The 27716-nt window shown below is 39.9% G+C and overlaps 2 protein-coding genes and 1 pseudogene across 3 annotated transcripts; 1 reads left to right on the forward strand and 2 right to left on the reverse strand.

Annotated features, from left to right (window-relative positions):
* Positions 1 to 1841: 1841 nt before the first annotated feature.
* On the reverse strand, positions 1842 to 17687 carry LOC116264033 (DEAD-box ATP-dependent RNA helicase 17). Of its 2 annotated transcripts, XM_031643936.2 has the most exons (11): positions 17563 to 17687; positions 16302 to 16718; positions 14760 to 14832; positions 14433 to 14542; positions 13448 to 13591; positions 8014 to 8122; positions 6074 to 6438; positions 5902 to 5975; positions 3629 to 3930; positions 3238 to 3481; positions 1842 to 2496 (listed from the first exon to the last, which is right to left on the reverse strand). In XM_031643936.2, the coding sequence occupies exons 2-11, from the start codon at positions 16462 to 16464 to the stop codon at positions 2248 to 2250; spliced, it is 1833 nt and encodes a 610-aa protein (XP_031499796.1). In that variant the 5' UTR covers positions 16465 to 16718; positions 17563 to 17687; the 3' UTR covers positions 1842 to 2247. The 2 variants fall into 2 exon arrangements, with proteins under 2 accessions (XP_031499796.1, XP_031499797.1); XM_031643937.2 differs by lacking the exon at positions 17563 to 17687 and having other exon boundaries at positions 3629 to 3780; positions 16302 to 16933.
* On the forward strand, positions 17169 to 18268 carry LOC116264038 (uncharacterized; annotated as a pseudogene).
* Positions 18269 to 19068: 800 nt separating this feature from the next.
* Positions 19069 to 27466, reverse strand: LOC116265029 (proteasome subunit beta type-5-like). Its single transcript, XM_031645544.2, has 8 exons — positions 27308 to 27466; positions 26583 to 26701; positions 26312 to 26441; positions 21090 to 21196; positions 20829 to 20963; positions 20635 to 20738; positions 20456 to 20556; positions 19069 to 19540 (listed from the first exon to the last, which is right to left on the reverse strand). The coding sequence occupies exons 2-8, from the start codon at positions 26691 to 26693 to the stop codon at positions 19422 to 19424; spliced, it is 807 nt and encodes a 268-aa protein (XP_031501404.1). The 5' UTR covers positions 26694 to 26701; positions 27308 to 27466; the 3' UTR covers positions 19069 to 19421.
* Between the last annotated feature and the right edge of the window lie 250 nt (positions 27467 to 27716).

Here is a 27716-nt window from a genome sequence, read left to right on the forward strand (position 1 = left end):
GGTGTTCCAAATGTCACTTTCCACGACTTGTGACGATTGTGGTGATTATAGACACACAGTGGTGAATTTAAAATTTCCTGTGGTCTGGTGAATGAAGTAACTGACACGTGAAGAGTACATAATTTGTTGATCGTGCCTGACTTTACATGTTTTGTATCTGCCGACTGTCGTGCCCTTGTTCTTTGTTCGTAAATAGCCACCATTAGGATCAGTAATTGTGACTTGCTGGGGATGAAATCCAATATAATGAAGATTCCCCCAGAACACCACCTTGATATTCCAAACTTTTTAATAGAAGTTTTACACGAGTCAAAGCGCCAGGAAAAACATGTTTGTTTATCAGGAAAGGCAATATGAAATTCCTGTTATATTCGAAGGCTTTGAGTTATTACTGGATGCTGTATTAGCCAGCCGAAGAACATTTCATGAATACCTTTCTCAGCCTTTTGGCTAAGATCAAGTGTAGCAACGAACATTTCGTTTGTCATCCTAGTCTTCGCACCAAGTTGTCCAATTGAATGTTGCTTAGAAGTTATGAAGCTACAAATTTTAGCCAACGGCGTCCTGGTCGGAATTAAAATTGTAACTCAGAAACGCCTCTCAGTCGCGTTGAATTAGTCGAATTGAGACCTCGTTAAAATCTTTGCCGCGGATATGCAAAATTCAGCACCAATGAGGCGCCCCTTGAGGAATTCCAAAACTTCCCTGGGACCTATGGACGCCAGTAGATGGTTGAGAGGGCCAATTGTTTCTAAAGTAGGTGATATTCTGAATCATATTACCATGAACTTTCCACAGTCAAAAGATCAACGATTATCGTTAACAAACTAATTGCAAAGTTGAAAGTCAAGCGAGTAAAATTTAGGTGAGAATAATATTTCATCATACTATCTAGATAAAAACCAAACTCCCACCCAACCTTTCGTTTCCTTATGACACATTGTCTGTTTTCCAAGCCTTGATAGTACCATCTCTCACACTTCAACTTTATATACCCCTCCTTATCCCCTGCTTAAAGCACATAGAGTTGACAACCCAAAGTTTCAAAACAAAAATTTAACCACCTACCAACAGCCACCCTAACCATTGCACCAACCCCTTCAAGGATGCCAAGCAAGCCAAGTCACTAGCTTCCATTTCTCATAAAGGGCCAATTCTCAGAGAGCACTGCCCAGAGATTCAACGGAACATGCGATTTTTGTCCCAATAGTTAAAAGTTTAATAAGTTGGGGTTTAGGCGAAACAGATCACGCCAAAAGCCTTAGACTGCAGGTATTGACCTTTCTAAATGCCTTGAATCTTGAATTTTAGGGACTTAAAAAAAAACTGCAAAGAAATCAAATTCTTTATTCAATTTCATTGGCTATTACGCCCTGTGCCTAGACGATCACAGACCATTCAAAAATCAAGACCTTGTGGCTCCTTGAGTCGACATATATAGATTCAGGAACCGGTTTGAATGGTCTATGATTAAGATCCAATAGAAGTTGCAGTTGCAGGCAAAGGCGTACGCGAAGTTGAACCTCAACCCCTCACAGGCCGCAGCGAGGTAGAAGAAGCGACACTTTCATACGCAAAACATGCTTTTTCCTCGAGACGAGATAGTGTTGGCAGACTTTCTGCCAAAATATTTAGACAAGAGAGGCGCCCAGGTACCAAATTTTAACCATCATTATCTCTCTCTATCTTGAAATCTCGAGACCCATCCGCTGGCCAAATGGACCAAGGTTTTGTTGGCAAAACCTACAAATTACAAGGACTAAGATCAAATCAAAACTAAAATACACCAAGCACTAGTCCGCGCACGCTCATGCATGCACTCTCCACAGTAAATCAGTTAATTGTCAACAAATATTTATATTAAAATAATGCTGTTTGAGTTTTTTTCCTTGCTTTTTTTCTTCTCTCTACAAGTTTCGAACCAGGTAAGACAAACCTTCAGAGAAGAGTTCAAGTCATCACCTTTTACTGAATTGCAGAAAACCATGTTACACCCACCAAGAGAGTGATAGGACATGCGACAGCAACAGCAGCATGCTCTTCACTACTTGCAGATCAGACTGGACGCATCTGAGGTGGGGGGAACCAGGATTCATCTCAACATACCTCACGGCTTGGAGTAACAACCAGAAACTCCAAGCCAAATTTCTTGGAAGCGCTGATCAGGTTCACGATCTTATGATTGATTTTACAATGGCAATCAACAAAGCTGAGATATACCCACTATTGTCTGCCTAATGAAGCAGCTTAACGTTTCTTAGCCATCCTCCTTTTTTTAAAGGAATTATCCATTTTATGTTCCCGCTTCCTCTTCTTCAATTGCATCTGAAAAGATCTCCCAACCAAAGATGGCTGCTCTCTCAAACCAAAGCTCTTGGCTACATGACCCAAATGAAGTTTCTTCACCATGAAAATCCTCTTTAGCTCACCACGATGTGCTGTGTAAGCACGAACCCAAGAGCAAAACGCATCCTTGGCTAGCTTCTTCATTTGAGGCTGGACCACAAGTGTGCCAGAAATGGTCAGGATAAAAGTGAACCAGGAAGAGAAGTGACCAGTCATAGCAAGTCAACAAATAAAAAAACACTTTATTTTACAATTGTATTTAGTTTTTATGCTAAGCTAGCCCTTCAGGTGATTTTCTTCATTTCCTAGTGACAATCTTGATCCCCCTGACCCAACTCTCGTAGTAGGTATTTTTGGTTGAAAGCAACTGAACAGAAAGATGACAGCAGGCTCAGAAGATTATCCTATCATATCATCCAAAATAACTTCATTTTTGTTAAAGTCGACAGCAAACAGCATCTTGAAAAAATCTCTGCTCATTACTACCACCCAATTCATAAGACCTAGTGCATATACTGTCTTCATTTTTGTCTTCCTGGCTCTGAATCTACCAGAAACTCTAAAACCACCATTCACAGCTTCCTCAGGTTTGCATTACGCCAGACCACAATCTCAAGACCCAAGTAAATGGAAAAGACTAATGGCAGGACAAAAAACACACTAAAGTCTGTTAGGCACAAAACGTTTAGGTATTCTGTTCTAGTTGCATATGATACAAAAGAATTCTGTACTACAAGAATTTGGTGCCAAAGTAATATTGTCCAGTGAAAATAATAACCAAGCACTGAATGGCAGCGGGAAAAATCACAAACAGCACAGAAATAAAGCAATAGAAAAGGTTGCAAGCTAAGCAAGCAGCAAGTCAATGCTAGGATAAACAGAAGTCAGTACCTCAGATGAGATGAAGGACTCAATGGCCTTCTGTAAATTAGTCACCCAAGGATGCAGATCTAATGAAATTACTTTCCTGCGGCTCCAGCCCCGAGGAAGAGGAAAGCTGTCTAATACCTTTTGAAGAGGAAACTCATCCAAGGAGACACCATGCTTCTGTAATTCTTGCAAATAATCCAGTTCAACTGCCAGCAGAAACAGTAGAGCATCTCCTTTTTCGCCCAGACGAGCAGTTCTTCCAACCCTGTGTTAACCCTACCTTAGGAACTTATGAACACAATATATTCTGAAGAACAAATGGCTTCCCTTTTCCGTATATGGAAAAAACAATTCTGAAAGTCAACTAATTTACACACACTATCAAGGACTGAAGAAGCTACCACAGAAATACCTGTGAACATATTCAATAGCATCCCCAGGAGAATCATACTGAACAATATGTTTAACTTTTGGAAAATCTAATCCTCTTGCAGCGACATCAGTGCACAAAAGAACAGCAGATCTTTCAGCATTGAACCCTTGAAATGATGTCCTCCGGGCATCCTGTTCCATGTTCCCATGCAGTTTAAGCACTTTACAAGCTATAAATGCTGGCACTTGTTCATTTTCTTGAGAACTGAAGGACCACCGGAATTCCCTCAAAAATGAAAAATGGAAATCTACACCATCACAGGTCGAGAAAAAGACTACGACCTGCCAAACTGATATGTCAATTTATTCAGCTTTGATTTACATAGTACAAAGTACAAACTAAAAACTACAAAAAATACACTAGTGACAATAACAGAGCCGAAACTATAGGCCTCAAGTATGAAATCCTTGTAATGCAACATACATTTTTAAATTAAAGAACAGTTGCAGAGAAAACATATCCTACTCAAATAACAGAAAAAACAAATTTTAGCTTTTCTAACATTTGAAAATCATGCAATAGAGTTTACTTGACTTTGAAGTACTACATAACAAGGATTGCACGGTCCCTTGCATTGGAATTTTTATCCAAACAAACCAGTTGACCTTCATTCCAAATTGAATGAAGTAACTAGCAAGAATACTGAGGAGTCGGTCATATGTTCACTGGTACCTATGGACTAATTAGAACTCAGGGTATATATTGCACGGTACAAGAGTTTTATTTGACAGTTCTAAAGGTTCTCCCTTAATACATTCTAAATTATAAACGTCTCTATTTCCCAATCCTATTACACATTAGTGTCCAATATTGTCCTAATATATTAAGAACTTAAGATATAATCATGAACAAACACATTTTAAAGAGTTCTCATTTCTCTTAAAAAACACTCAGCCAAATGTTGATGGTAAGACCAACTATGAATAGGACATAAATGAGCAGAGCTAATTTTGACCAAGCTGTGGCAGCATGAACTTGACTTAAGGTATAGCCTGCCAGCTTGAACCTGGCTCAGTTGAGCCCAACAAACCTCAAACTCAGCTCGGCTCAGCTCAAGCAAAAAGCCAGGTATGGGATCAATATAAAAGATTTTCTTTTAAAAAGAAATGCATTTTTCAAAAGGACAGCAATGTGAATTGTGAAAGCTGATCCTTCTCTTTGAAAACTAAAAAGGATGCCCACTACACCAAAGGCATCTTATATGATAAGTGAAGAAAAGTATGCAGATATATTATATATTCTCTTAATATGCATATATATTATATATTCTCTTAATGAGTCAAATCGAGCACATATAATTCAAACTCAACTTGTTTACTCTGTTAAGTTTCACTATTGGAGTCGAGATCAAGCTGAGCTCTGAGTTGCTTGACTCCTTGTGCAGCCCTAGCTATGAATTGCATAATTTATTTGGAATTGCACATCAGATGACTGAACTGGTCAATGCATTGGCTGTCATATACAGCTGTTTGTACTCCAGTACTTTTTCTATATTCAAACAGAAGGATAACAGTCATTCTTTTGATGGGACTAATATAACGTGATCAGGAGGGTTGACATGAAAACCACTAAGATAAATGTCGATGTGTTAGCTGTATACTAATGCCAGCTAGGACAAATGATTGAAGTTCTCAAACAAATGCAGATCAAATCATGGCTACTCACCTATGTCACAAGGGTGCAGAGTACGAGTGCTGGTGCTGGTGCGGGATGTGGCAAGTTCCAAAAAGTTTGGGTGTGAGATGCGGCAAGTTCCAAAAAAATTTGGGTGCAGGTGCAGTGAGAGCATATAAATAATATATATATATATATATATATATATATATATATATATATATATATAGAGAGAGAGAGAGAGAAGAAGGAAAGATAGGAGAAGGAAAAAAAATGAAAAAAAAAACACGAGAAAAGAACCAGTGCGGTCAGCAGGACCCGATTCGGTTTGACCGATTCAAGTGCCGTGTCGGGCTGCAACCACACCCGCATCGGTGCGAGTGCGCCACCATAGTTGGCGCACCCATGTGACTTAGCTACTCACTCTATGGAAATAAGATAACTGTAAGAAAAATTTGGAAGTGTGGTGCCACCACCATCCAATGGTTCACAAGTAATAGATGTAAAGACATAATTCCATAAAAACCAACATGCCAAAGAAGACAAACAAAGATACTGAAACACACCTAAAATATCAAATCTATCTGAGAGAAAATCTCCATTTAACATAGCATATAGCACAGAAGCTTTAGACTCACCTTCTGGGAAGTTTCCCTTTCATAAAGAAACCTCAAAGTAGATAGAAGCGCAACAAGCCGTGATCCACAGGTCACTAGACATAAAACCAACAGAACATCAGAAATGTCTTGCATAGAAAAGATGCACTTTGAATTGACAATACTATAACGACCAAGCAAATCAAAGTCTGACCTTTCACATATCTTTGGACTAACTGTATGGGAAGCCTATAGTCTCCAGCAGAACAATCAGGTTGCTGGACTAAATTTGTAATTTGTATACTATCAGCAAGTGTCTTGGTATCCTTAGCCGAAAATTTCTTCAGGTCATTGCTTGTATTTCCTTCCAAGCCTATCATAGCAGGATTTTCTAGACTTATCTTAGCAAGATTGTTCACTTTTTCATTCAAAGTAGCTGATAATAACAGATTTTGCCTTGAGAAACTGGCTGTGTGGAGCATTGTCACTTTGTTGTTATCATTACCCGAACCCGACTCTCTTGTCCCTAGAATATTAAGTATTTCTTCGATATCCTTGCCAAAACCAAGCTCCAAAATCCTACAGATGTTTATCAAAACTATATATCTTAGAAATACACAACCACAAACAGCTTTGGATAACTATCAATCATTGGGAATTCTCTATTTGACAATCCACACAGAACAATATAGTCCAAATATTAAGTATTAACAAATCTTCTGAAAAGGTTGACACTTTTGCAAAACAAAAGAACAGAAATAATGATTTAAAAAACAAAAAACAGCCACAAGTAGGGCTGCGCAACGAGTCGAGCCAACTCAGGCTCAACTCATTTATAAACGAGCCGAGCTCAAGTTTAAACTTATACTCAAAACATTAAACGAGTTGAGTTTGAGTTGTAAAAACTCGACTTGTTTATGCTCGGCTCGGCTAGACTACTGAAAATCGTTTCAATTAATTATATAAACCGGTTCACCACCAAAACCTTAGGTTAAATGTTTTTGTTTACTGTTCATTTTTAACCTTTACGTTCTTTTGTTTCTCTCTCCCCTCTCTTCTGCCCATGCCGACTCACTGCCGCACAAACCATGACCACCACCATCCGTCCAGCCACTGCTACTTTCAGGTCTTTGCCGGACTGCTGCCTACTAGTATTTATGCCTATTGCCTCTCTCTCACACAAACTCTTAGCCATCGCCTCTTTGTCTCATTTTTTTCAGGTTTCGGATGGACCAAGGGCGGTGCTTTCTGTCGGTTTTGGAAGGACCCAATGCTGCAACGCAACAACACTCTGACCCAATGGAAACAACACACTTTGCTGCCGCTGGTATGCTTCAGTCAACCAACACACTTTGTTGCCGCCCGTATGCCTTAGCCTTTCTCTTTCTTTCTCACCATCTCACACTTTCCCTCTCTTATGTGCCTCTTGAGGTCCGTATTTGCAGTATGTGGATTGTGATTGGAAGCTTATAATGATGCGGTAGTTTTCACATGTTTGGTTGGTGACGTCATGATTTATTTTGCTTAACATTTGCTTTAAAGTCTCCCCAGATCCAAGTTCTGAAGCATGCTATCGGCGTGTTTGACTGAAGCCAACTTTGCTTCTTTGAGAAAAATATGGTGTTACAATTAGTTTGATTGTTGAAATAGTTTGCTTAAACTGTTCCCCAATCTTGTTCGCATTTTTTGTGTTGAACCCCTTGTTTTCATGGTTGTACCTTAGAATTTGTTCTTGCTGATGTGCAGTTTTGTGATTAAATGAGTTAAACGAGTTTGAAGTTAAAAAAAAAAACAAGTTAAGACATAAACGAGTTAAGCAAGTTAAGGGAGTCAAGCTTGAGCTTGACATTGTATAATCGAGTCGAGCTCGAGCTTGTGTTAGAGAGCTCGAGCTCTTTGAGCCGAGTCGAGCTCGAGTTGGGCAAGCTCGAGCTCGACTCGGCTTGTGTGCAGCCCTAGCAACAAGACCAATTTTTCTAACAAATAACAAAAGAATTGTCGTAATATAAGGATGTTTTTACCAGACTCGAGATGCCCATGACTCTATATTAATGATGCAATGCCTTCATAAAACAATGGTAGTACCAATTATCAACTCTATAACACGCAGAATTTATCTAAAAAAAATTCTGTAGCAGCGATGAGAGCATATACCTATCAGCTTCATCAAAAATTAGCCAACGCAAGTTCTTATATAAGAAAGATGACGTATGTTTCAAGTGATCAAGAAGTCGGCCAGGCGTTGCAATAAGAATTGATATTCCTGTGGCAAGACATAAGCGCATAAATGAAAAAGAAAGAAAATAAATCATCAGAACTCAGAAATATCAACTCAAACAAATATGGAACTCAGTTTCAGTAAGATATTTGGCAATTGGCAAATGACCAAAAAGGAAAACTGAAACATTAGCTTCTCAATGAAATTCTTTCATGGAAACTTTAGTTGGTGTTGAAGTATGTTAGATGGGTCTCGGGACCGGGTCCGGATCCGTATCCGATCCAACTTGTAGCCCTTGTTGGGCATTATTTAAGTTGTGTAACCCTAATCCTTATGGTGTGAATGAAAGACAAAGGAGAGAGAGAGTCTGGCGGCTAGTGGGCACCGGCTCCTCCTCATTCGTGGTTTTTTTCCTCTTGTTGAGGGTTTTTCCACGTTACATCGTGATCGTTGTTTCTCTTCCTCTTCTTGTTCGTGTTTCTACATGGTATCAGAGCCGACGAGTTTGGGAAATTTTTAGGGTTTGTGAAGTTCCAACCCTAATATCTCTCACCGCTACCATCGCCACCACTGCAGTCACCGCCGCCGCTGCCGCTGCCACTACCGCCGCCGCCGCCGCCGCTGCTGCCACTGCCGCCGCCGCCGCTGCCGCCGCCGCAGCCGCCGTTGCTGCAGCAGCCACCGCCGCTGCCGCCGCCGTTGCTGCAGCAGCCACCGCCGCCAGTGTACCCAATACCACTGTCGCTGTTTCCGCCGCCGCCGGTGTCACTCTTTGCGCCATCGCAGCCACTCTTGCGGGGTCGCTCTTGCGCCGTCGCTCTTGTGTTGTTGACCGTCGCCGTCACCGTTGTCCCTTGCGCCACTGCCTTTTGCGCCGTAGTCTTGCTTCCCGAAGAAGAAAGAAGATATGCGTGCTTAGGCGCTTCCTAAGCTTGCCTCCCCCTATTCATGTCACTTCCTAGGGGTCTTTTGCAAATCCGGTGAAGTGCATCCGCCTCTTACCTGCAATATATTGCTTGGTTGATCTTTGATTCCATCTTCTTGTTTTTGTTTGGCGCCCACCGTGCAAGAAGAGGTGGCTGGTCCGTGACTTGGTAGAGGACGTAAAGGAGGAGAGGAGCGTAACTTGAGGATTGCCTCAACGTTTGCCGGCGCTCCGGCGATCGCATCCCCCTTTCCTTACAAAAGACCGGGGTTAAATTGGTCTTACGGGTGAAGGCTTTCCTCGTCTCGAAGTTGATTTCCTATTCACTTCTATACCTTGATACTTGTTGGGTTTTGGCTCTTGGATCTTGTTTCCAGCAAGGAGAACGTGTGGCGAAACCTCTACCCGTGGGAGATTGCAGCCCGAGAGAGAGAAGGCACCGCATCGACGATCGTTTCCCCCAATCGACATTCTGTTCACTCTTGGGGCTGATTGGGAATCCGGATATTACTGCCCGTTGGTGCTCTCTGTTGTCATCGGTGCATCTCTTGTTGCCTCCTGTTGGACTATCTGTGATTATGGCAGCTTCTTCATCTATAGACGTTATGGCGGATTGCCGTATGGGAGAGTGGATCATTGATAGTGGCGCTACTCACTACATGACCGGCGATCCTAAGGTCTTTCATGGGTATAAGCTTTCATCAGGAAAGGATCGTGTTTCCCTTGCCGATGGTTCATCTATCTCTGTGGCTGGAAAAGGGAGTCTCCCACTTTTGAACAAGTTCTTAGTCCACAATGCTCTACATGTTCCTCATATTCCCTTGAATCTCTTGTCGGTTAGCAAGATCACGAAGGAGTTAAATTGCGAACTTATATTTTCCGCTGATCGCTGTGTTATGCAGGACTTGGTGACAGGGAAGAGGATTGGGATTGGCCTAGCTTCTGACGGGCTCTATCGTTTACCTATGCGTGCTGCTCAGGCTCTCATGACGGCAGTCAGCCAAGCCACGAAGAATAGAGAGGACTCCCTTCAGTTGCTTCTACGGTGGCATGAGCGCCTTGGACACTTGCCTTTTGGCCTTCTTAGACAGTTGTTTCCTGATATATGTTCCAGGTTAGATATGACTATGGTGTCTTGTGATGTCTGTCACCTGGCCAAACATGTTAGGGCTTCGTACCCATTGTCTAGCCATCGGTCTAATGAGGTATTTGCCATGATTCATTCTGATGTGTGGGGGCCTGCAGGGATTCCTTCTTGTCATGGTTTTCAATATTTTATCACCTTTATAGATGATTATTCTCGTAACACTATTGTCTACTTGCTGAAAGACCGTAGTGAAGTTCCTACTGTCATAGAGACTTTCATTGCCTATGTGGAAACTCAATATGGAGCATCTGTTAAGACATTTCGATCTGACAATGCTCGAGAGTATATGTGCCAGTCTGTTGATAGCTTCTTTCGAAAAAAGGGAATTGTTCATGAGACTTCCTGTAGTTATACCCCTCCTCAAAATGGAGTTGCTGAACGAAAAAATCGTCAGTTATTGAATATGACTCGGGCTCTTCTTTTTCAACGTCATGTTCCAAAAAAGTATTGGGGGGATGCTGTGTTGACCAGTGCGTATCTTATAAACCGGTTGCCTAGTCGCGTGTTGAATGGGCAGACGCCTCACTCTCTGTTACCGGGGACTCGTGAACCTTTCTCTCTTCCACTCAGAGTTTTTGGTTGTGTTTGCTTTATTCACAACCATAGTCCTCACATTAAAAAGCTTGATCCAAGATCTATTAAGGGCATTTTTTAGGGTATTCTCCCACTCAAAAAGGGTACAAGTGTCGAGACCCTTCCACTGGTCGGGCCTATGTTACCAAAGATGTCACTTTCCTTGAACATGTTTCCTATTTTGGTGAGAATCCTCTTCAGGGGGAGTACTCTATGTCACGGGAAGAGTATTCTCCGAGTCAGGAAATTCAGTTTACAGATTTTTTGGACTACAGGCGTGACTCTGTTGGTCCATCTAGTGAGGTGCATGAACAGGAGAAAAATGGAGAGTGTTCCACTGAGGCAGAAGAGAAGTGCAATCGTTTATTTGGGCAAGTTTACTCTAGGCAAAGAGTTTGTACAGATGAGATGACAGGTGGTGAGAATTCTACTCCCAATCCAATTAGTCCTTCCCTGGATGACCCAAGTCGTGCGCAGAAGCAACCTGTTGAAGAAGAGATTCAGACTGTTGCTGCTAGTGAAGAGCTTCCCATCGCCCTGCGAAAGGGTGTCAGGTCATGTACTCAACATCCTATTGGTAACTTTGTTTCATATTCTAGACTGAGCAAGGACTACAAATGCTTTGTATCTTCTCTTTCTTTGACTATGATTCCCAGGAATGTTGCTGAGGCTCAGAGTGATCCTAAGTGGACCTATGCTATGCAAGAAGAGATGGAAGCCTTGCGAAGAAACATGACATGGGAAGTTGTAAAGATTCCTGAGGCGGCTCACTTGGTTGGATCTAAGTGGGTCTACACCATCAAGTACAAACCAGATGGGAGTGTTGAAAGATACAAAGCTCGTCTTGTGGCCAAGGGGTTTAGTCAGAAATATGGGATTGATTATTTGGAGACCTTTGCTCCTGTTGCGAAGATGAAGACGGTCAGAGTCATTATCTCTTTAGCTGTGATGAAGGAGTGGAAGATGTACCAACTTGATGTCAAGAACGCATTTCTCAATGGAGACCTTGAAGAGGAAGTATATATGTGTATGCCTCCAGGATATGAGGAACCTGGAAAATGTTGCAAGCTAAGGAAAGCTTTATATGGGCTCAAGCAATCTCCTCGAGCATGGTTTGAACGACTCAGACTTGTCATGAGACAATGTGGATACCATCAAGGGAATGGAGATCATACACTTTTTGTGAAGAGAAATAAGCAAAAGGTTACTATTCTGTTGGTATATGTTGATGATATGATTGTCACAGGTGATGATGAAGATGAAATAATGAAGTTAAAGAAACTGTTGGCGATCGAGTTTGATCTTAAGGACCTTGGTAAGTTGAAATACTTCCTTGGCATAGAAATTGCTAGGTCTGGGACTAGCCTTGTGTTAAATCAACGGAAGTACACTCTAGATTTGTTAAAGGAGACTGGGAAACTAGGGTGTAGACCAGCTTCTACTCCTCTAGATGCTGGCCATAAGCTAAGTCTGAGAGACGGGGAGCCACTCTGTGAAGAGGCAAAAAGAAGATATCAATGTCTTGTAGGGAAGTTAATTTATCTTACTCTCACTAGACCTGATATTACCTTTGCTGTGAATGTGATGAGCCATTTCATGCATGCTCCCACGGATGCCCACTTGAAGGTTGTTGACAGGATCTTGTGCTACTTGAAGAGGAATCCTGGCAAAGGTCTCTTATATGTCAAGCAAGACACTCTTGGGATTGAAGGTTATTCAGATGCAGACTGGGCAGGCTGTATTGACACTAGGAGGTCCACCTCTGGCTATTGTATTTATTTGGGAGGGAATCTCATAGTGTGGAGAAGTAAAAGGCAAGATGTTTGTTCGCGTTCCAGTGCTGAAGCAGAATACAGAGCTGTTGCTATGGGAGTTTCTGAGCTTTTGTGGCTGAAAGTATTGTTGACTGATATTGGTATAAAAGTTGAAGAACCAATGAAGATGTATTGCGATAACAAGTCTGCAATTAACTTGGCCAACAACCCTGTGCTTCATGACAGAACAAAGCATGTTGAGATTGACCGACATTTCATTCGAGAGAGAATTGATGCTAAAGAACTTATACTTCCTTACATGAGATCTGAAGACCAAACGGCTGATGTTCTGACGAAGGCTTTATCTTCGACCTCATTTGAGAGAAATGTATCCAAGTTGGGCATGTTTGATATGTATGCCCAACTTGAGGGGGAGTGTTGAAGTATGTTAGATGGGTCTCGGGACCGGGTCCGGATCCGTATCCGATCCAACTTGTAGCCCTTGTTGGGCATTATTTAAGTTGTGTAACCCTAATCCTTATGGTGTGAATGAAAGACAAAGGAGAGAGAGAGTCTGGCGGCTAGTGGGCACCGGCTCCTCCTCATTCGTGGTTTTTTTCCTCTTGTTGAGGGTTTTTCCACGTTACATCGTGATCGTTGTTTCTCTTCCTCTTCTTGTTCGTGTTTCTACAGTTGGCAATTTCAATTACATGCATGCTATAGTGCTTAACAGAAAACTTTATCATGACAATCAAGAAATTAACCTTTAATTGCATACCCAATATCACACAAACAAAAAATATCTGCTGACCATTCAAAATAAACAGGTTGGAGCGACTCTGATTATCAAATCCTAAAAAAAAGAATCATGTGCCAGTTTTCATAAAATGACAACAGTGCAACACTCAGTTGCACAAATAATGTAAATAAAATGGGATCTAATTAAGATAAATAAGTCAAGAAAATCAGACCTTTGCGCAGCCTAGCCTTCTCCTTTGATCGATTTTCACCACCCATAACATATCCAGGAACGATCCAATGGAAACGGTGCAATAAGTTCTGCAGAATTTCATAAACCTGCATGCACAACTCACGCGTTGGCACAAGCACCAACGCTGTTCACTGCTGAAATGAGTCAAAGCAAAATTCAAGGACATGACACAGAAAAGAATATTAGTTTAATATTTTAATTAGCAAGATAAGCCAGAGATAGTTCTTTCCCCTCCTCCATTCTATCATAAGAGAAGAATTGCTTCTATGGAAAAAGCTTTCCAACTCAAAAGTTCCACGAAAAGTAACAGCAAATTCATAAATGCTACAAACAGAAATTTAACACCAAAAAGTATGACGGTTTCTGTCATTTTTACAAAAGAATCAAACAAAAAATCAGGAGACAAAATCATACATGTTCTGTGAACAAACATTAGTGTCGATTCCAATGGTTTGACAAAGAAAAGGTATATAATAGGAAAAATTTAGAAAACAAGAACAAGGACTCTTGTGAATAGTTATGACTTATGAAAACAACGTCCAAATTGGTGTAACAAAAATACTTCAATTTCTATCTGAATATTAACTATTGCCGTGAGCTTAACTCAGGTCACCACGACTAACAGTTACAAATACAAGGCACAAACCAAAAAAAAACAGAGAAATAATTGCAAGTTTTTCCATGCATGTAAACAGTCATGATGCATTAGGAACATAAATGATCTGCATTCAGATAGTCCTAAACACAATGCAAATTGAACTTGGTACAGCAAAAAAAAGTAAATTGCAAACTACATCATAACTTCCAAGTTCCATCCCTATGATCCATGAAACCCTATTAAAACAACAACACATATGTAGCAAAACATCTACTTCTGTATTGGGTTCCAGTCCATACAACCACGTGAGTATAAGAAAAATGTCAAACTTCCTTTATCATGCATACATGTAAAGCTTAGCACTTACCAAATGTTCCATCAGCGCGATTGATCCGTGGACAAAATTTTTGCAAGTGATGAACTACAGGAGCAAGATAGACAATTGTCTTGCCCGTTCCTGTAGCCGCATTAACGAGTCTATGTTGCAAGTTAAAAGAATGACAATAAAAAAGAGTTGAACAGGAATTGAAAAGTAAAAAGGAATGGAGCTAGTTAGTTTGTGAAATAAAGCATGTTAAGCACACATAAATTGGCAATTCCACAAGGGTCAGCAAAACCCCCTACACCATTTTGAAAGAAACAGATATGGAGTAGTCGAGTAGGAATGGAGCTTAGGTGAAACAAAGAAGGATACACATGACGTCCTGACATAACCACAGGAATTGCTTGACCCTGAATAATGGTCGGAACTTTAAAGCCCATCCGATCTGTTAAACATCACTTTAACAATGAGATTCATGTCACTTCATTAAATAAGAACGATCCAAACAAGATATAATTTATAATGGACCACGAATTCATGATTCATAAAACATCAAATTATGATAGAAAACCATATAATCTTTTTCAACTTAAGAGATGATAATGACTTCTATAAACAATCTGAAACATTGCATCACAGGATTAGTCAAACAACGAGTGGCAGGTGTAGTAGTTTACCTAATTTTAAAATATAAATGTTGATGTGGCCATTTAAAGGAAGAGGACTCAAGGAGTGTAAGTTATTCATGTAATATAAATGAACCAAAACTGACTCTCTGATGAATATTTATATTGTTTTATACACCCACCATTCTGTTTTCTTTTATATACTGCATTGATAAACATCCAACTCCTTTTCTTTCAACATTAACAAACAAACACTTGATACAAGGATTCCAAAAATCTTAATCTTAAAAGAAGCTCTTGCAACAACGACTTCAAACTCTCTTAACTTACTTGCAAGTTACAAGCCCTTTAATTTTTTTAAGGTGATGAAGCCATATATCATGTTTTTATTCTTCAAATATCTCAGTCAGCAGCTCAGGTTTATATTCTATAGCTAGGCCAGGTACCAGACTGGCTGCCAAATACCCGGCCCATAATGGGCTGGGCACAGGCTGCAAGCCTGCAAGTACGGTTCAAGGGTTGGCCTGTAAAAAAATTTGCATCAACCGGCTTTTCTTGGGCCGGGTACCAGTGATCTGACCCACCCTGACGTGTCGCAACTTGCGAAAGTGGAAAACTCCGCCTGCCTCTCACTCTCGCATTCTCTCTTCCTGTCTCTCACATTCATGCTCCATTAGACTTCGACGTGCATCTCATTGGTGATCAGCACCTCGTCGACATCCGGATCCCTAGATACATCTCTCTCCCCCTCTGTCTCCCCTTCTTTCGACGATGCACAGAAACCCCCGAAGAGACGAGGAGTTTCTAAAGCCAGGGGTCTGCTGTCAGACAGAACCCTCGGCGACACGGGGGTTCCCATTTGACAAAAATCCCCTATCAAATGGAACCCTCAACGCTGCTAGAGGTTCATACCCAGCGTTGTCAGGGAAGGAATGCATGGCGTCGCCGGGCCACCTTTTCGAATGAAAAAACCCTGGTCTTGCTGAAAAATCTAGCGAATCTACGTAAATCTGATACATAAATGAATACGAACACTGACAGAGTTTCAAATTTTTATGAACCCATTCATAATTCTCTTCCAAAAAAGGAGAATTTATTTATGAAAGATATCAGTTGGATTAGCACCAAAATGTGCAAGTCTTCGCTACCCACCAAATCCAAATCACCGCAATTGCGCCCTCGATCAACAAAAACTATCATATTCACTATATGGACAGAAACAAAAGCTCGCACATCGGAACAGATAAATACATAATTCATTCACGACGGAAGGAAAGAAGGAGGCAACCTCGGAGTTGATCACAAACCGAAGTGTGGAGGCCAAGGTCTTCGAAGGAGCACGAAGCAAAGAGGTTAACGTTCGCATTAAGGCTTCCTTCCCGTTCATGGAGTTTGTTCTTCTCTTGCTCATTCTTCTTGTTCTTCTGCTGCTTCTCCCCCTCTTCTCCCATGGCAGCCTTTTTCCCTCGTTCGATTTTGCTAGGGCTTTTCCCGCCGCGCTGAAGACTACAAATGAAGCCCACGAACACTTGAAGGCTTGGATCGGGCCAAAAGGCGGGAGTTCGATCCGGAACCGCACCGGTCGTGTGGTATACATAAGGATTGATACAAATCTGGATCGAATCGAAGAAAACCGCATGCTAGAACCGGGTCCAACTAGATACACGGGTAGATCCAATGGTGGAGACTAAAAGACGAAAGTACCCTAAACCAAAGAAAAAGGAAAACAAGAAAAAGGAAATTACAAGTCTCCGAAAGGAGGAAAAGTAGCAGTTATTTCTTTATCATGAAAACAAAAACTTGCGACTAACAAATTTAACTCATAAAATCGGGTCGGTTAAATAAATGAATTTTAACAATAAATTGGGAATTTGAATTTTAATAAAATATTTAAATCTCGTATCTATAATATGGGAAGAACCAGGGACCAGGTTTTGAAAAACAAAATTTTGTACATTAAAATTATTTGTGAGTTGGACAATCAAATAATATCGGCATATTTCGAGGTAGAGAGAGAAAAAGAAGAGGGCAGGTGGAGGGAGGGAGATTAGGATAGGGCATTCTCTGTGCTGATTGGCCGCCGCTAACGACCTTCCGGAAGGGGCAGACGGCCCCAGGTCCGAACCACTCTCGTCCACCTTCCATTCAAAATAAAATTAAAAAGAAATTAAAAAAATTGGAAGAAACGAAAAAGGAAGGACCAGTGTGAAAGAAGGACGACCAGGAGCCGCGCAAATTCCTGGTTCCCTTCGGCCAATCGAAAGAGATAGAGAGAGCTTCTCGTTCGTTTAGCCATGGCGGTCTCCATCCCGTCCTTCTCCTCGAAGTTTCTCTCTGAGAAAAAGCCCTCGCGCTCCTCTCCTGATCTCCTCTCTCGCAGGCGAAGCCCGTCGAGAGTCGTCGCCATGGCCCCTAAGAAGAAGGTGAGCGATGACTTTCTCAGTTCCTCTCCCGCTGATTTTTCCTTTTTTTTTTTGCCCCGAATTATGAGATGTAATCATCCGCCGATGGAGAAGGAGACGGAGAAGGAAGGCTAAACTATTTTTTACCATTTCCTTCCTCGTTGCTGGCAGGTGAACAGATACGATCCTGATTGGGAGAAGCAGTGGTACGGGGCGGGGATCTTCGCGGAGGGGAGCGAGGAGATGGAGGTGGACGTGGTTAAGAAAATCGAAAAGGGGAAGGTGCTCAGTGGCGTTGAAAAGGCAGGGCTCCTATCCAAGGCGGAGGACCTCGGCCTCACCCTCTCCTCCATCGAGAAGCTCGGGTTCCTCTCCAAGGCAGAGGAGCTCGGCCTGCTCGGCCTCGTCGAGAGGGCCGCCGCCTTCTCCCCTGCCGCCCTCGCTTCCGTTTCACTCCCTCTCGCCGTTCTCGCCGTCGCTTGTCTCGTCGCCATCCCCGATGACTCCTTCGCCCTCGTCGCCTCCAGACAACGCTCGCGGCCCTGCTGGGCGCCGGCGCCGCCGGCTTGTTCGTCGGGTCGGTTGTGCTCGGTGGCCTTCAGGAGTCGGATTAGCCGACCCGGCGTTGGAAGGGTGAGGCAATGGGAAAGTCCACGACTCCACATGGATGGTGTTGCCGACTCGAGACGGCACGGCTGATAAGGGTCGTGTCTTTCGTTGAGAAGTCCGGCTCCGTGTCGAGAACCCGTTACGGTGGGAGGTGAAAGTTTGTACATTTTACAAGGACTGAATTGTTTAATTAGAAACGAAGGACTAAGGAGACGAAAAAAATCGGGTGCTTTCTTGCAGTAAATTCTCTCTTTGCCCAATTTCAGGTGAATGTCGGCGTAAGGTTAGGACCCTCGGGTATGGTATGAATAGTTTGGATATTCGTTTGCCAACAATCCAAGCCCCACAAGGATTAGTTTGCCTTCGTCAAAGGAATTTGATTCCAATTAACAATTGCACTCAGATTTTGTTCAAGTGCTTTCAGTATGAAACTGGTTGTTTTCTAGTTCCAACATACAGCTGAACTGATCGTAGAGTAGCTAATTACATCTAGAAATAGATTTTCTACCCATTAGATTAGTTTCTCATAATTGGATCGGATGGTTCAAATTTTAAGATTGATCTGTAGAACATCACCCCAAGAAATTGCTGGAGCAAGCCCTAAATTCATCCGAGTTGATAGTTGCATGTAAGACCGCATTTAGTTGTATAAAGTGTAGCCTAGTCAGAACTCAACTCTCGAGGATCAACTCTGGCTGGAAGGATTAATCGCTCGATTTAGTTTCTCTTTTCCTCCTCAAACATACCAGCAGTTCACTGCTTGATTAATATCCGTGGCTTCTGTCAGTGTGAAAAGAGAAAAATATGCATTTTCAGTTTTCACTTGAGAAAGGACTAGTCTAGCCTAAGTAACTAAGGCATCGGTTTATTAAAATCCCGGGTGTATGCAAGACCAGGAACTACGTCTCCTTTTAGTGGCGAACTTGCTGAAACAAATAAGTGTCTCAGGAAATTTCACTAATTGGCGTCAACATTTTTGTGGTACTTTGGTCACTGCAATGCTCAAGACTTGTACCTTGGCTACAAGCCAGGCTGAATCCAAACTTGTCAAAGATCACACGTAATCCAATTGCTTCTACAAAAAGAAGCTAAAGCCTAACTGAGTCTTAATCCCAATCAAGGTACCAGCATAACGATCCGACGTTAAGGGACCATAGTTGATTCGTTAAAACACATTAAACATCAACTCAACAAAGAAAGAACCATCAAGAATGCGTTAACTTCACTGTCTTGAAGCAAGAGTTCATCCCAGTGATTCTCTGTTTACGACCAGATGTCAATCACAGCCATAATATTTTCTTGCATACGCATGCCAAGCATTTGTTGCAGCAAAATTCATCCACCTCTTCGCAAAGTTTCAGTGGCCAACTGCTATGCTTCTACGAAAACTTAATGGTTTAAGCTGCTGCAGCTTCTGTCATTTCCTCTTCTTGAACAACCGGGTAGTATTTGTAATGAAGATCACCTACGTCATCTCCTGAGAGCTTCCTCCAGCCGTCGCGCCCAACGTAATAAACTGAAAGGAAGAATGGTAAAAAGGAAATTAAGCAGCCAAAGTAACATTGGGTAACTGAGACCATAAACCATTCGTGCTCTCTAGAAATTTTGGCTATATACATGCAAGATATCCCTTCTAATAAAACAGAGCACAAAATGAACATGGAACTCAACATTATGAATTTTCAACTAACATAAAATCAATTAGAAGGCCCGTCTCTTTTATCCCCTAGTGATCAAAATGCATGCGAAACCGTGGCAGCACAAAATGGCGCTAGCATCAAGAGGTTAATATTCTTTTATAGAAGACTGAGACTGTCTTAGAAAGCCAACGACCAATAAATTCGGAAACTAGAAACCCATCCCACGCCAGCTGTTTATTTTGGCTTATTACAAAATCCTTTTACCAAAAAGTTCAAGTGATACAACAGAAGAAGCTTTAAACGGAGAAAATATGAAACCAAGTACTCGATTAAGATTATCTACATCCATCCACTTGGGGTAACCACTACCCTTTTCAGGAACAATAACCAATATCTTCAACATTTAGATAATACCTCGAAAATTTGCATTTTTATAAAAACTGGTATATGAAAAATGTGACGATAATATCTTAATACGTTGGTGACGTTTTTGCAAAATTTCCAGGAAATATATTCTTTGATACATTTTATGCGCTGCTTTCTATTTTCTCTTATTACACTCAGAAAATTTTTACGAGCTTTCTAAATATTTTTTGCAACAAAAATTGCTAAAAAAAAATTGTCCTGTTTTTCTTCTTGCTCTTCATATTTCTCAAAGCACAGCTCCTGAGATATTCTCAAAATCTTTGAAAAAAAAAACTCATCCTCAAGGAATTGTTCATTACAAACACCCCAACATATATATATATATATATGAGAGAGAGAGAGAGAGAGAGAGAGAGAGAGCCAACCGCTAGCAACCCCTCCACTAGCACCATCTCGGAATGTTGCATGATAAATTGCCCGGCGTGCAAGTTCAGCAGCCTCCTCAATTGATAAATCCCAACGATAACTGGCAGATGATACCAAGAAATTAGCATGAGCACAAAAGCTTGCTTCTCTGTTCACAATAGCAGGAAAGTCTACTCACCCACTGTCCAAAACACCATATGCATATGGTGAACCTGATCCAACTGAGAAACGTGTCCCTTTAAGTCTTCCACCTTCGCTATCAACATAATATAAACCAGGGCCCTGAAATGCATATGACAAATACATAAATTGATATATAGCATACTAAAATATAGATCTACATACCCAAAAAAAAAAGGCAAGTCAAAATACCGCTTCATCCCATCCAGCAATCATTGTACCAACGGACAGGCCCATTCCACGATAAGAATAAAGAATATTTGCAAGCAATTTAGAAGCGCCAGTAACTGAAATCCTCCGCTTGTTTGCCAGCTCATGCAAACGGCACTGAAAATGAATGGAAAATGACAAATAGTAAAAGAAGCAGAGACATTGTGGTATTGTCGTAGCTCAGCAAATACCAGTAAAAAAACTAGCACCCATAAACCACGGCATGTGATAGATAAAGCTAACCTTGATGCCCAAATTCCTGTGCCAAAATTGGCAATCAGCTGCTCCACCAGCCATTGTGCCAAGCATATATGGATTGATCTCAATGATTTTCTTGACAGATTGTGAAGCTGAAATGAGCAGAAGAAAATATTGGACATGACGAGATCCAAACAAGTCTAACTACATGGATGATGGTAAAAGAACATGATGGATGCGAACTGTACAGTGTACATGCAACACTAAAATTATGAAGGAAGCTGTTTTTAGAGCATGACAATCCACCTTCCTCAAAGAATTCATGAAGCAGCATCTCACTATGCTTTCCCCAAACAAAATCCAAGAAACAAGTATACTAATATATGAAATAATATCCCCGCCATACATCTCCTAAAAAAAATGAGCAGCCCATGTAAAATCACACTTTTACAAGGCAGCAGCACCTTCGACGATATACAAACCATGTATTTACAGTCATATCTTTCAGTATATCTTTCACTCGTGGCAAAAGAATGAGAAGCAGCAGCTTAAACACCACTGACTACCCCCACGCAGCAAGCTTTTTGGGAAAAGGAGAAATGAATCTTTGTCTATTTATTTAACAATATTTGTAAGTCAGATATTTTGATCTACATATAGAAAAGAACAGATACTTATTCAATTAGATTTTTGGATATAGAGATCACAACTATTAAATTAGTTTTCATACAAAATACCTGCACATATAAGTTTCAGGGGACACAGTGCACTTGAGTACACAACATTTTTTTGTCCATCTACCTAACATAATTAGGTGGTAAACTATACAATGATTATCGATGCACTTTCCTTTTTCACAGGAAAGTAAAGGGATATTCCTCATGGGGTTTGCACAAAGATGGTGAGACCCTTACTACAATAGCATAACCAGATGTTCCAGATGACTTGCAATGACCTACACCTGTTAAAAGAAACATTAGGTTTATTATTGCCATAATATGAATATTTTAATCTGTATCTACAAATACACCCTACAGACAGACAAACAGGCAATCACTCTTGTTTTAGAAATTTCTGTGTTGTGTTTTTCACCTGTAAGTATGTGACAAATGACTGCTTGCTCAAGCTCAAAGATAGGCCTGAGCTTGAGTCAAAATCTTACACTTTGTTAAACTGACAAACAAAGCAAACCAATCTACATTTACTTAGTTACCAATTTGTCTAGTTATTCTTGCAGTAAGCATGTGCAATTCCCAAGACTATATCATCTACAATTTTCAAGTGCCAAAATGGTCAACTTTATACTTACGAAAACCATATGCAGTAAGAGATGTTCAGGAAGGAGCACAGATCTATTTAGGATATCCAGACCAAATTTTCAGCTCCCAATAACTTGTTATTCAGCACTTCTGATACCTACTTGAAGATCCACAAGATGTTATCCGATATTATAATTTATATCTTTTTTGCTTTTTTTTTTTCAAACTTCATCATGTAATAAGAAAACTGTGGGTGCTCAATGAAGATCATTCCTACACAGCCCAACACAATAGAGGTTCATGTTTCAGATCTGGCTCAATAAATAACATTATCCACACCTTTCTGGTTGACCTTATGGAAGAGCTAGATAAAGGCTAAATACCAGGCTATCCAACTATCAGCACGTTGAATATTTTTGTCTAGTTTACTGTTGGTCAAAAACACATTTAGCTTCATCAACTGCTACCAACGGTTATTAACGTTTGCCAACCACGTACTTGCTAGGTTGTCAACTACGCCCAGAGAAAAACATTAAAGGCATAAGCAACACACGGTTTTGCAGGCCCTCTTTGGCTTGCTTACGTCATCTTTTTGTTTTTGGTTACAACATCCAAAAAGCATCTTCAGTAAAAGGAGCCCCAAAACCAAACATGATTATTGATATATTCTTGTTGAAATACAACAGCAATTATTTCATATTACATGAGCTATTTTATTAGATTGATCAGATGTTCAATGTCCCCATATGATGAAGGAACTTCACTTGAAATTGGTTCCCCCTATCACGTCTTAAGTCTTAAGGAACTTCACTTGAAATTGGTTCCCCCTATCACGTCTTAAGTCTTAAGGAACTTCACTTGAAATTGGTTCCCATTATAGCCACAGATTCTTATGGAACTTCCCTTGAAATTGGTTCCTATCATAGAAAAAAAAAACACGTTTTCTTTTAAAAAAGCAGAAAAAACCTGATCAATAAAATTGCTTTTTAAAACTAAAAAGAACGAGTTTTTTTTTTTGAAAAAAAACTTTGAAAACGAAAAAAATGCATTTTTAATGCTTTTTCGTGTGTTTTCCTTTTTTTCGTTTTTTCATTTTTTAACGCCAAAAAGTTTTTTTCATGTTCTATTTTTTATTTATTGCAAATCTACTTATTTTTTGATGTTTGTATTATTATTAGTTTCTCACTTATTTGATTTTCCCCTCATTTTTAGTTTTTTTTTTTTAATTTTTAAAAATTTACTATATCTTTCCCTTTTTTCAAGGTCGCCGTATTAAACCCAAGAAAAATTCCTCCGTTTAAAACTCTGAAACGTTATTGTGACTATGGTTCCTTCACAATCACACACATTTTTAATGTTTTTTCTTGTGTTTTCCTTTTTTTCGTTTTTTCATTTTTTAACGCCAAAAAGTTTTTTTTTCATGCTCTATTTTTTATTTATTGCAAATCTTCTTATTTTTTTATGTTTGTATTATTATTAGTTTCTCACTTATTTGATTTTTCCTCATTTTTAGTTTTTGTTTAATTTTTAAAAATTTACTATATTTTTCCCTTTTTTTCAAGGTCACCGTATTATACCCAAGAAAAACCTCTCTGCTTAAAACTCTGAAACATTATTGTGAGTACTTCCTATCACAGGAACACACATTGTCCTAAATCCTAGTCCCAAGGAGTTTTTTCTTGAAAGTTTTCTTAAATCTTTTTGAAATCTCAGAATTCCAAGAAATATAGAAAACATATAGGATAATAGAAAATTCATGAAAATACGCGTTATCTACTATTTTCTTACGATGACACTGACAAACACTTAAAATTTATTTCTAAAAAGTGCAAAAGAAAGAAAAAATAAAAAGGTACCCATTCCAAATATACTTAAAATTTTTTTCTAAAAAGTGCAAAAGAAAGAAAAAATAAAAAGGTACCCATTCCAAATATACGCATATTTTAGAAAGAAATGAAAATATTATGAAACCAACGTCATACTATTATAATATTTATTCTGGTGGGATATTTTGAAACATAGCAATGCTTTACAAATAAGATTGGCTAGATTCAAAATACAGAAAATTATTGCAATGCATTCAAAATTTCAAGAATATTTGTGGTTAAAGTTACCACACCAAGTCAGCACTACAGTAGATATGGCAGGACAGTTCATAGGCAATCAAACCTTTGTCAGACGCAGCTAATAATATGTCCCTAATTCCACCAACATACTCTATGATCTTATTCAGTTTCTAGTTGTTGTAATTTCCTATTTCCAGAATCCTAATTGATAAATGAAGTTTACTTTTGACTTGGATTTAATGGGCAATGCTTATAAATCATGAAAAATTAGGGTTGTTTAGTATTTGCGATTATATAATATTCATAGTTGCATACTTACGGCTTACTAATACGCAGCTCAGTTTTGTCGCTCCTAAAATTTCAATTGCAATAGTATCTATGCGTCATTACTAGTTTAGATTTTAGAGTAAGAACTCTAACTTAAACATTCGTACACAAATCGCCAGAGCATTTTCCCTTTTTTCAGGCAACACAAGATGTCATTCATGTCCTTGTGGTCTAGTCCTATAAATCCTACACACTTTCATATCAAATATGTGATGACTAATATCTCATGTTGCTGTAAATTTGAGATAGCATATTGTATTGAACTAACAGCATTATTGTATTTCAGATAGTTCAAATGTGAACTATGTTGCTTCAAATATCACCAAATGAGGCATGAAACTACACAAGTTTGAGTTCATAATTCCATCCATAAATACACGTCAGCTACAACTTCATGCCAAAAATTAGTGTGACTTAACCACCCTAATGACAACCTTAAAGTTATAACCCTTTCACCTGATGCTAGCATAAAATCAAGTCAATTTTCCAATAGTTATGAGTTCTAGACTTGCCACATGTCAGAAACATGTAATGGAGTGTTGTATTCAACACCACTTAATGGTCTCTCTCCACCTAACCCCAAACCTAATAAAAGAAGTTTAGGGAGCAGCTTCAGGCATGGGCATTAGAAAAAACACCCAGCCGAATGACACAATTAGGATGGTGACAGGATAACAACGAAGACACCAGGCATAGCATATTAAATGTTGTGTCAAACATGACTGACATAAAGTATCACTCTTTTTCTCTCTCAATGATGTCTTATGTGTACAAATGCATATAGAATTCAAGATAAATAATGCAAAGATGAAAGAACAAATTAAGCAGTAAATACAATTGCTGTATAATCAGCTGCTTAGAAATTTCATATTTTGAATGTGATTTATATCGTATATACTAAATACCAACAAAGTACTGAGGGCAAGAAATGTTTTTAGGACAAATCAGGACATTATAAGAATGAAAATATGAGCATCAGTTTGCAATTTTCTTCGAACCAATCTATAGATAATTAGACTTTCAGTAATTACATAGTGATGGAACTTTTGATCTACTTTTCATTTCTCACTACGTAACCTTCTCAATCCCAGTGCAAGCTCAAATGGCTTCTTTATCAATAAAGACCCAATTCATTTGCTATTTGGCGGTCTCTTTGAACCATTGACAAACATCATTTAAGTGAAAATTCCAAACTGTGGTTTGGAACCACTTCATAAAGATGGAATCTAATAGAACATCATTACTACATGTTTGAAGACAGTGTTTAGCAGTACATCCTGTATGCAGATCCTGGAAGGACACACACTGGTAAAAGAACTTGATTCTTGCATAAACCTACAGATCAAAGAATGCTTGAGCTTCCTACGCTATTAGTAGCAACTCCATGGTAGGTCAGAAAACAAGTAAAAAGCAGCAAAGTAGGTACTCTTTTATCACAGGAGAAGCACGAATTATACTAGGCCTGATGAATTGCATGATCACAACCAGATAAGTTAACAAATTTTAACATTGTTAAAATTTAACGATGAACATAAAACCACCATGTTCGTTAACAAGAAAGTCGAGATAAGTAGTTGCTATTAATGTAAACAGCTAAAAAGAACAGGAACCTTACATATATACGCTCCCATGCTAGCACGAGAATCAGCAGCAACCATAACTCCATCTTTGAATATAAATGCTAGTGTCGTTGTCCCTTTTGCAGGCTTCACCATCTGAACTGCTTTTTTCTGAAAATCATCAAACTGCACAAGGGAAATGGCTTCAGAACATCTTTCAGTGCAAAAGACAATGAGTTATGATTGAACGTACAAGCAAAAATCACGAACGTGAAGAAAGGAAACGGCATGAGTTAAATAGGAGAACAGGATGGAGGCTCGACTCACATTTGTAACATTGGGGAATTCGAACGATGCAACTGGCGAAAGTTCTTTAAATTCAGCGTCAACTCCTTGATGCGGAGCAAATGACTCAAGACCACTTGTATCAAGCTTCATGATTAAACCTGTAACACAATGAAAGAGAAAAAAGGATAAATTAACTTGCAAAGGAACTAAGACGTGTTCGTTTTTATGTTCCACAAAGGTATTATGATATTATCTATACCCATTACCAATGCAGCCACGTTCTAGAAGCCGCAGATACTTGTTCAAGAACATGCCCCTAAACAGCCAATGAAGTCCCCAAAATTAAACTTCCCAGTAAGCAGGATCAATTTCTGATTCTCGGAAGGAAAAACATTCAAACTGGGAGCGAAAACGGTTCCTTCCTCGCATGAGAAGCTTCGGATATTTTCTCCAGCAATTAACAATTTTCCAAAACGAAACAACAACCACCATTATGACTCCAAAAGAAAGGGTTCTCAAGAGCAGAACCTGGGCAGCACCTTCGAAACGAGACACCATAAAATTTGGGAACAGTATGACAGTAGATGTTGCGAGGAAGGTATCCTTAAAAAACAAGGAGAAAACAATCCGCTGGATCTTGGATCCGGAAACCAGAAAACTACAAAAAGAGTAGCAAGCAAGAACGAAAGAAGAAAATAACCAAGAAAACCTGAAAATGAACAAAAAACTTCTAATCGATAGCGCAGAAATGGAAAACAAATAACCTCGATGAGGAATCAGAAAATGGCGGAAGATCCCTCGAACGACAAAGACTCCCGCTCTCTCTCTCTCTGCCCCCCTGAAACCTTGATGGCCAAGAAAAGAAAAATAAGCAGCACGAACTTATTAGCCCCAACACTTACCAGACGTTAGGAAAAGCCTAGTGACTGTTTTTCAGCCATGTCGAATTTGTCTAAACCAAATGGATTAAATCCATCGGTTCGATCCGGCATCCAAGTCCGCATGGCCTCTAAGCAACGGGGGCCCCGCCACTCATGCAGCCAAGCAGACCGAAATTGAGACTCGGCAGATCGACCACCCTATGATCCAAGTGATTGTTTTTTTTTACCAACGTTTTAAGTTAGTTTAAATTCAAATCCAAATCGACACTCAATTTGAATGTAATTTTTAGGT

Source organism: Nymphaea colorata, chromosome 11, assembly GCF_008831285.2.
Source record: "Nymphaea colorata isolate Beijing-Zhang1983 chromosome 11, ASM883128v2, whole genome shotgun sequence".
In the NCBI taxonomy this organism is placed as follows: Eukaryota; Viridiplantae; Streptophyta; class Magnoliopsida; order Nymphaeales; family Nymphaeaceae; genus Nymphaea; species Nymphaea colorata.

What these genes read in the sequence shown, in the direction of transcription:
- LOC116264033 (XM_031643936.2), bottom strand. Translation starts at nt 16,464, where the DNA reads ATGGGAGAAGAGGGGGAGAAGCAGCAGAAGAACAAGAAGAATGAGCAA. An exon ending in GGTTTGTGATCAACTCCGAG is followed by an intron (nt 14,833 to 16,301) that starts GTTGCCTCCTTC and finishes GATGTTTAACAG; the next exon opens with ATCGGATGGGCTTTAAAGTT. An exon ending in GAAGGCTAGGCTGCGCAAAG is followed by an intron (nt 8,123 to 13,447) that starts GTCTGATTTTCT and finishes GTCTTGCCACAG; the next exon opens with GAATATCAATTCTTATTGCA.
- LOC116265029 (XM_031645544.2), bottom strand. Translation starts at nt 26,693, where the DNA reads ATGAAGCTTGATACAAGTGGTCTTGAGTCATTTGCTCCGCATCAAGGA. An exon ending in TAGCATGGGAGCGTATATAT is followed by an intron (nt 21,197 to 26,311) that starts GTAAGGTTCCTG and finishes TGCTCATTTCAG; the next exon opens with CTTCACAATCTGTCAAGAAA. An exon ending in TTGCTGGATGGGATGAAGCG is followed by an intron (nt 20,739 to 20,828) that starts GTATTTTGACTT and finishes TATGCATTTCAG; the next exon opens with GGCCCTGGTTTATATTATGT.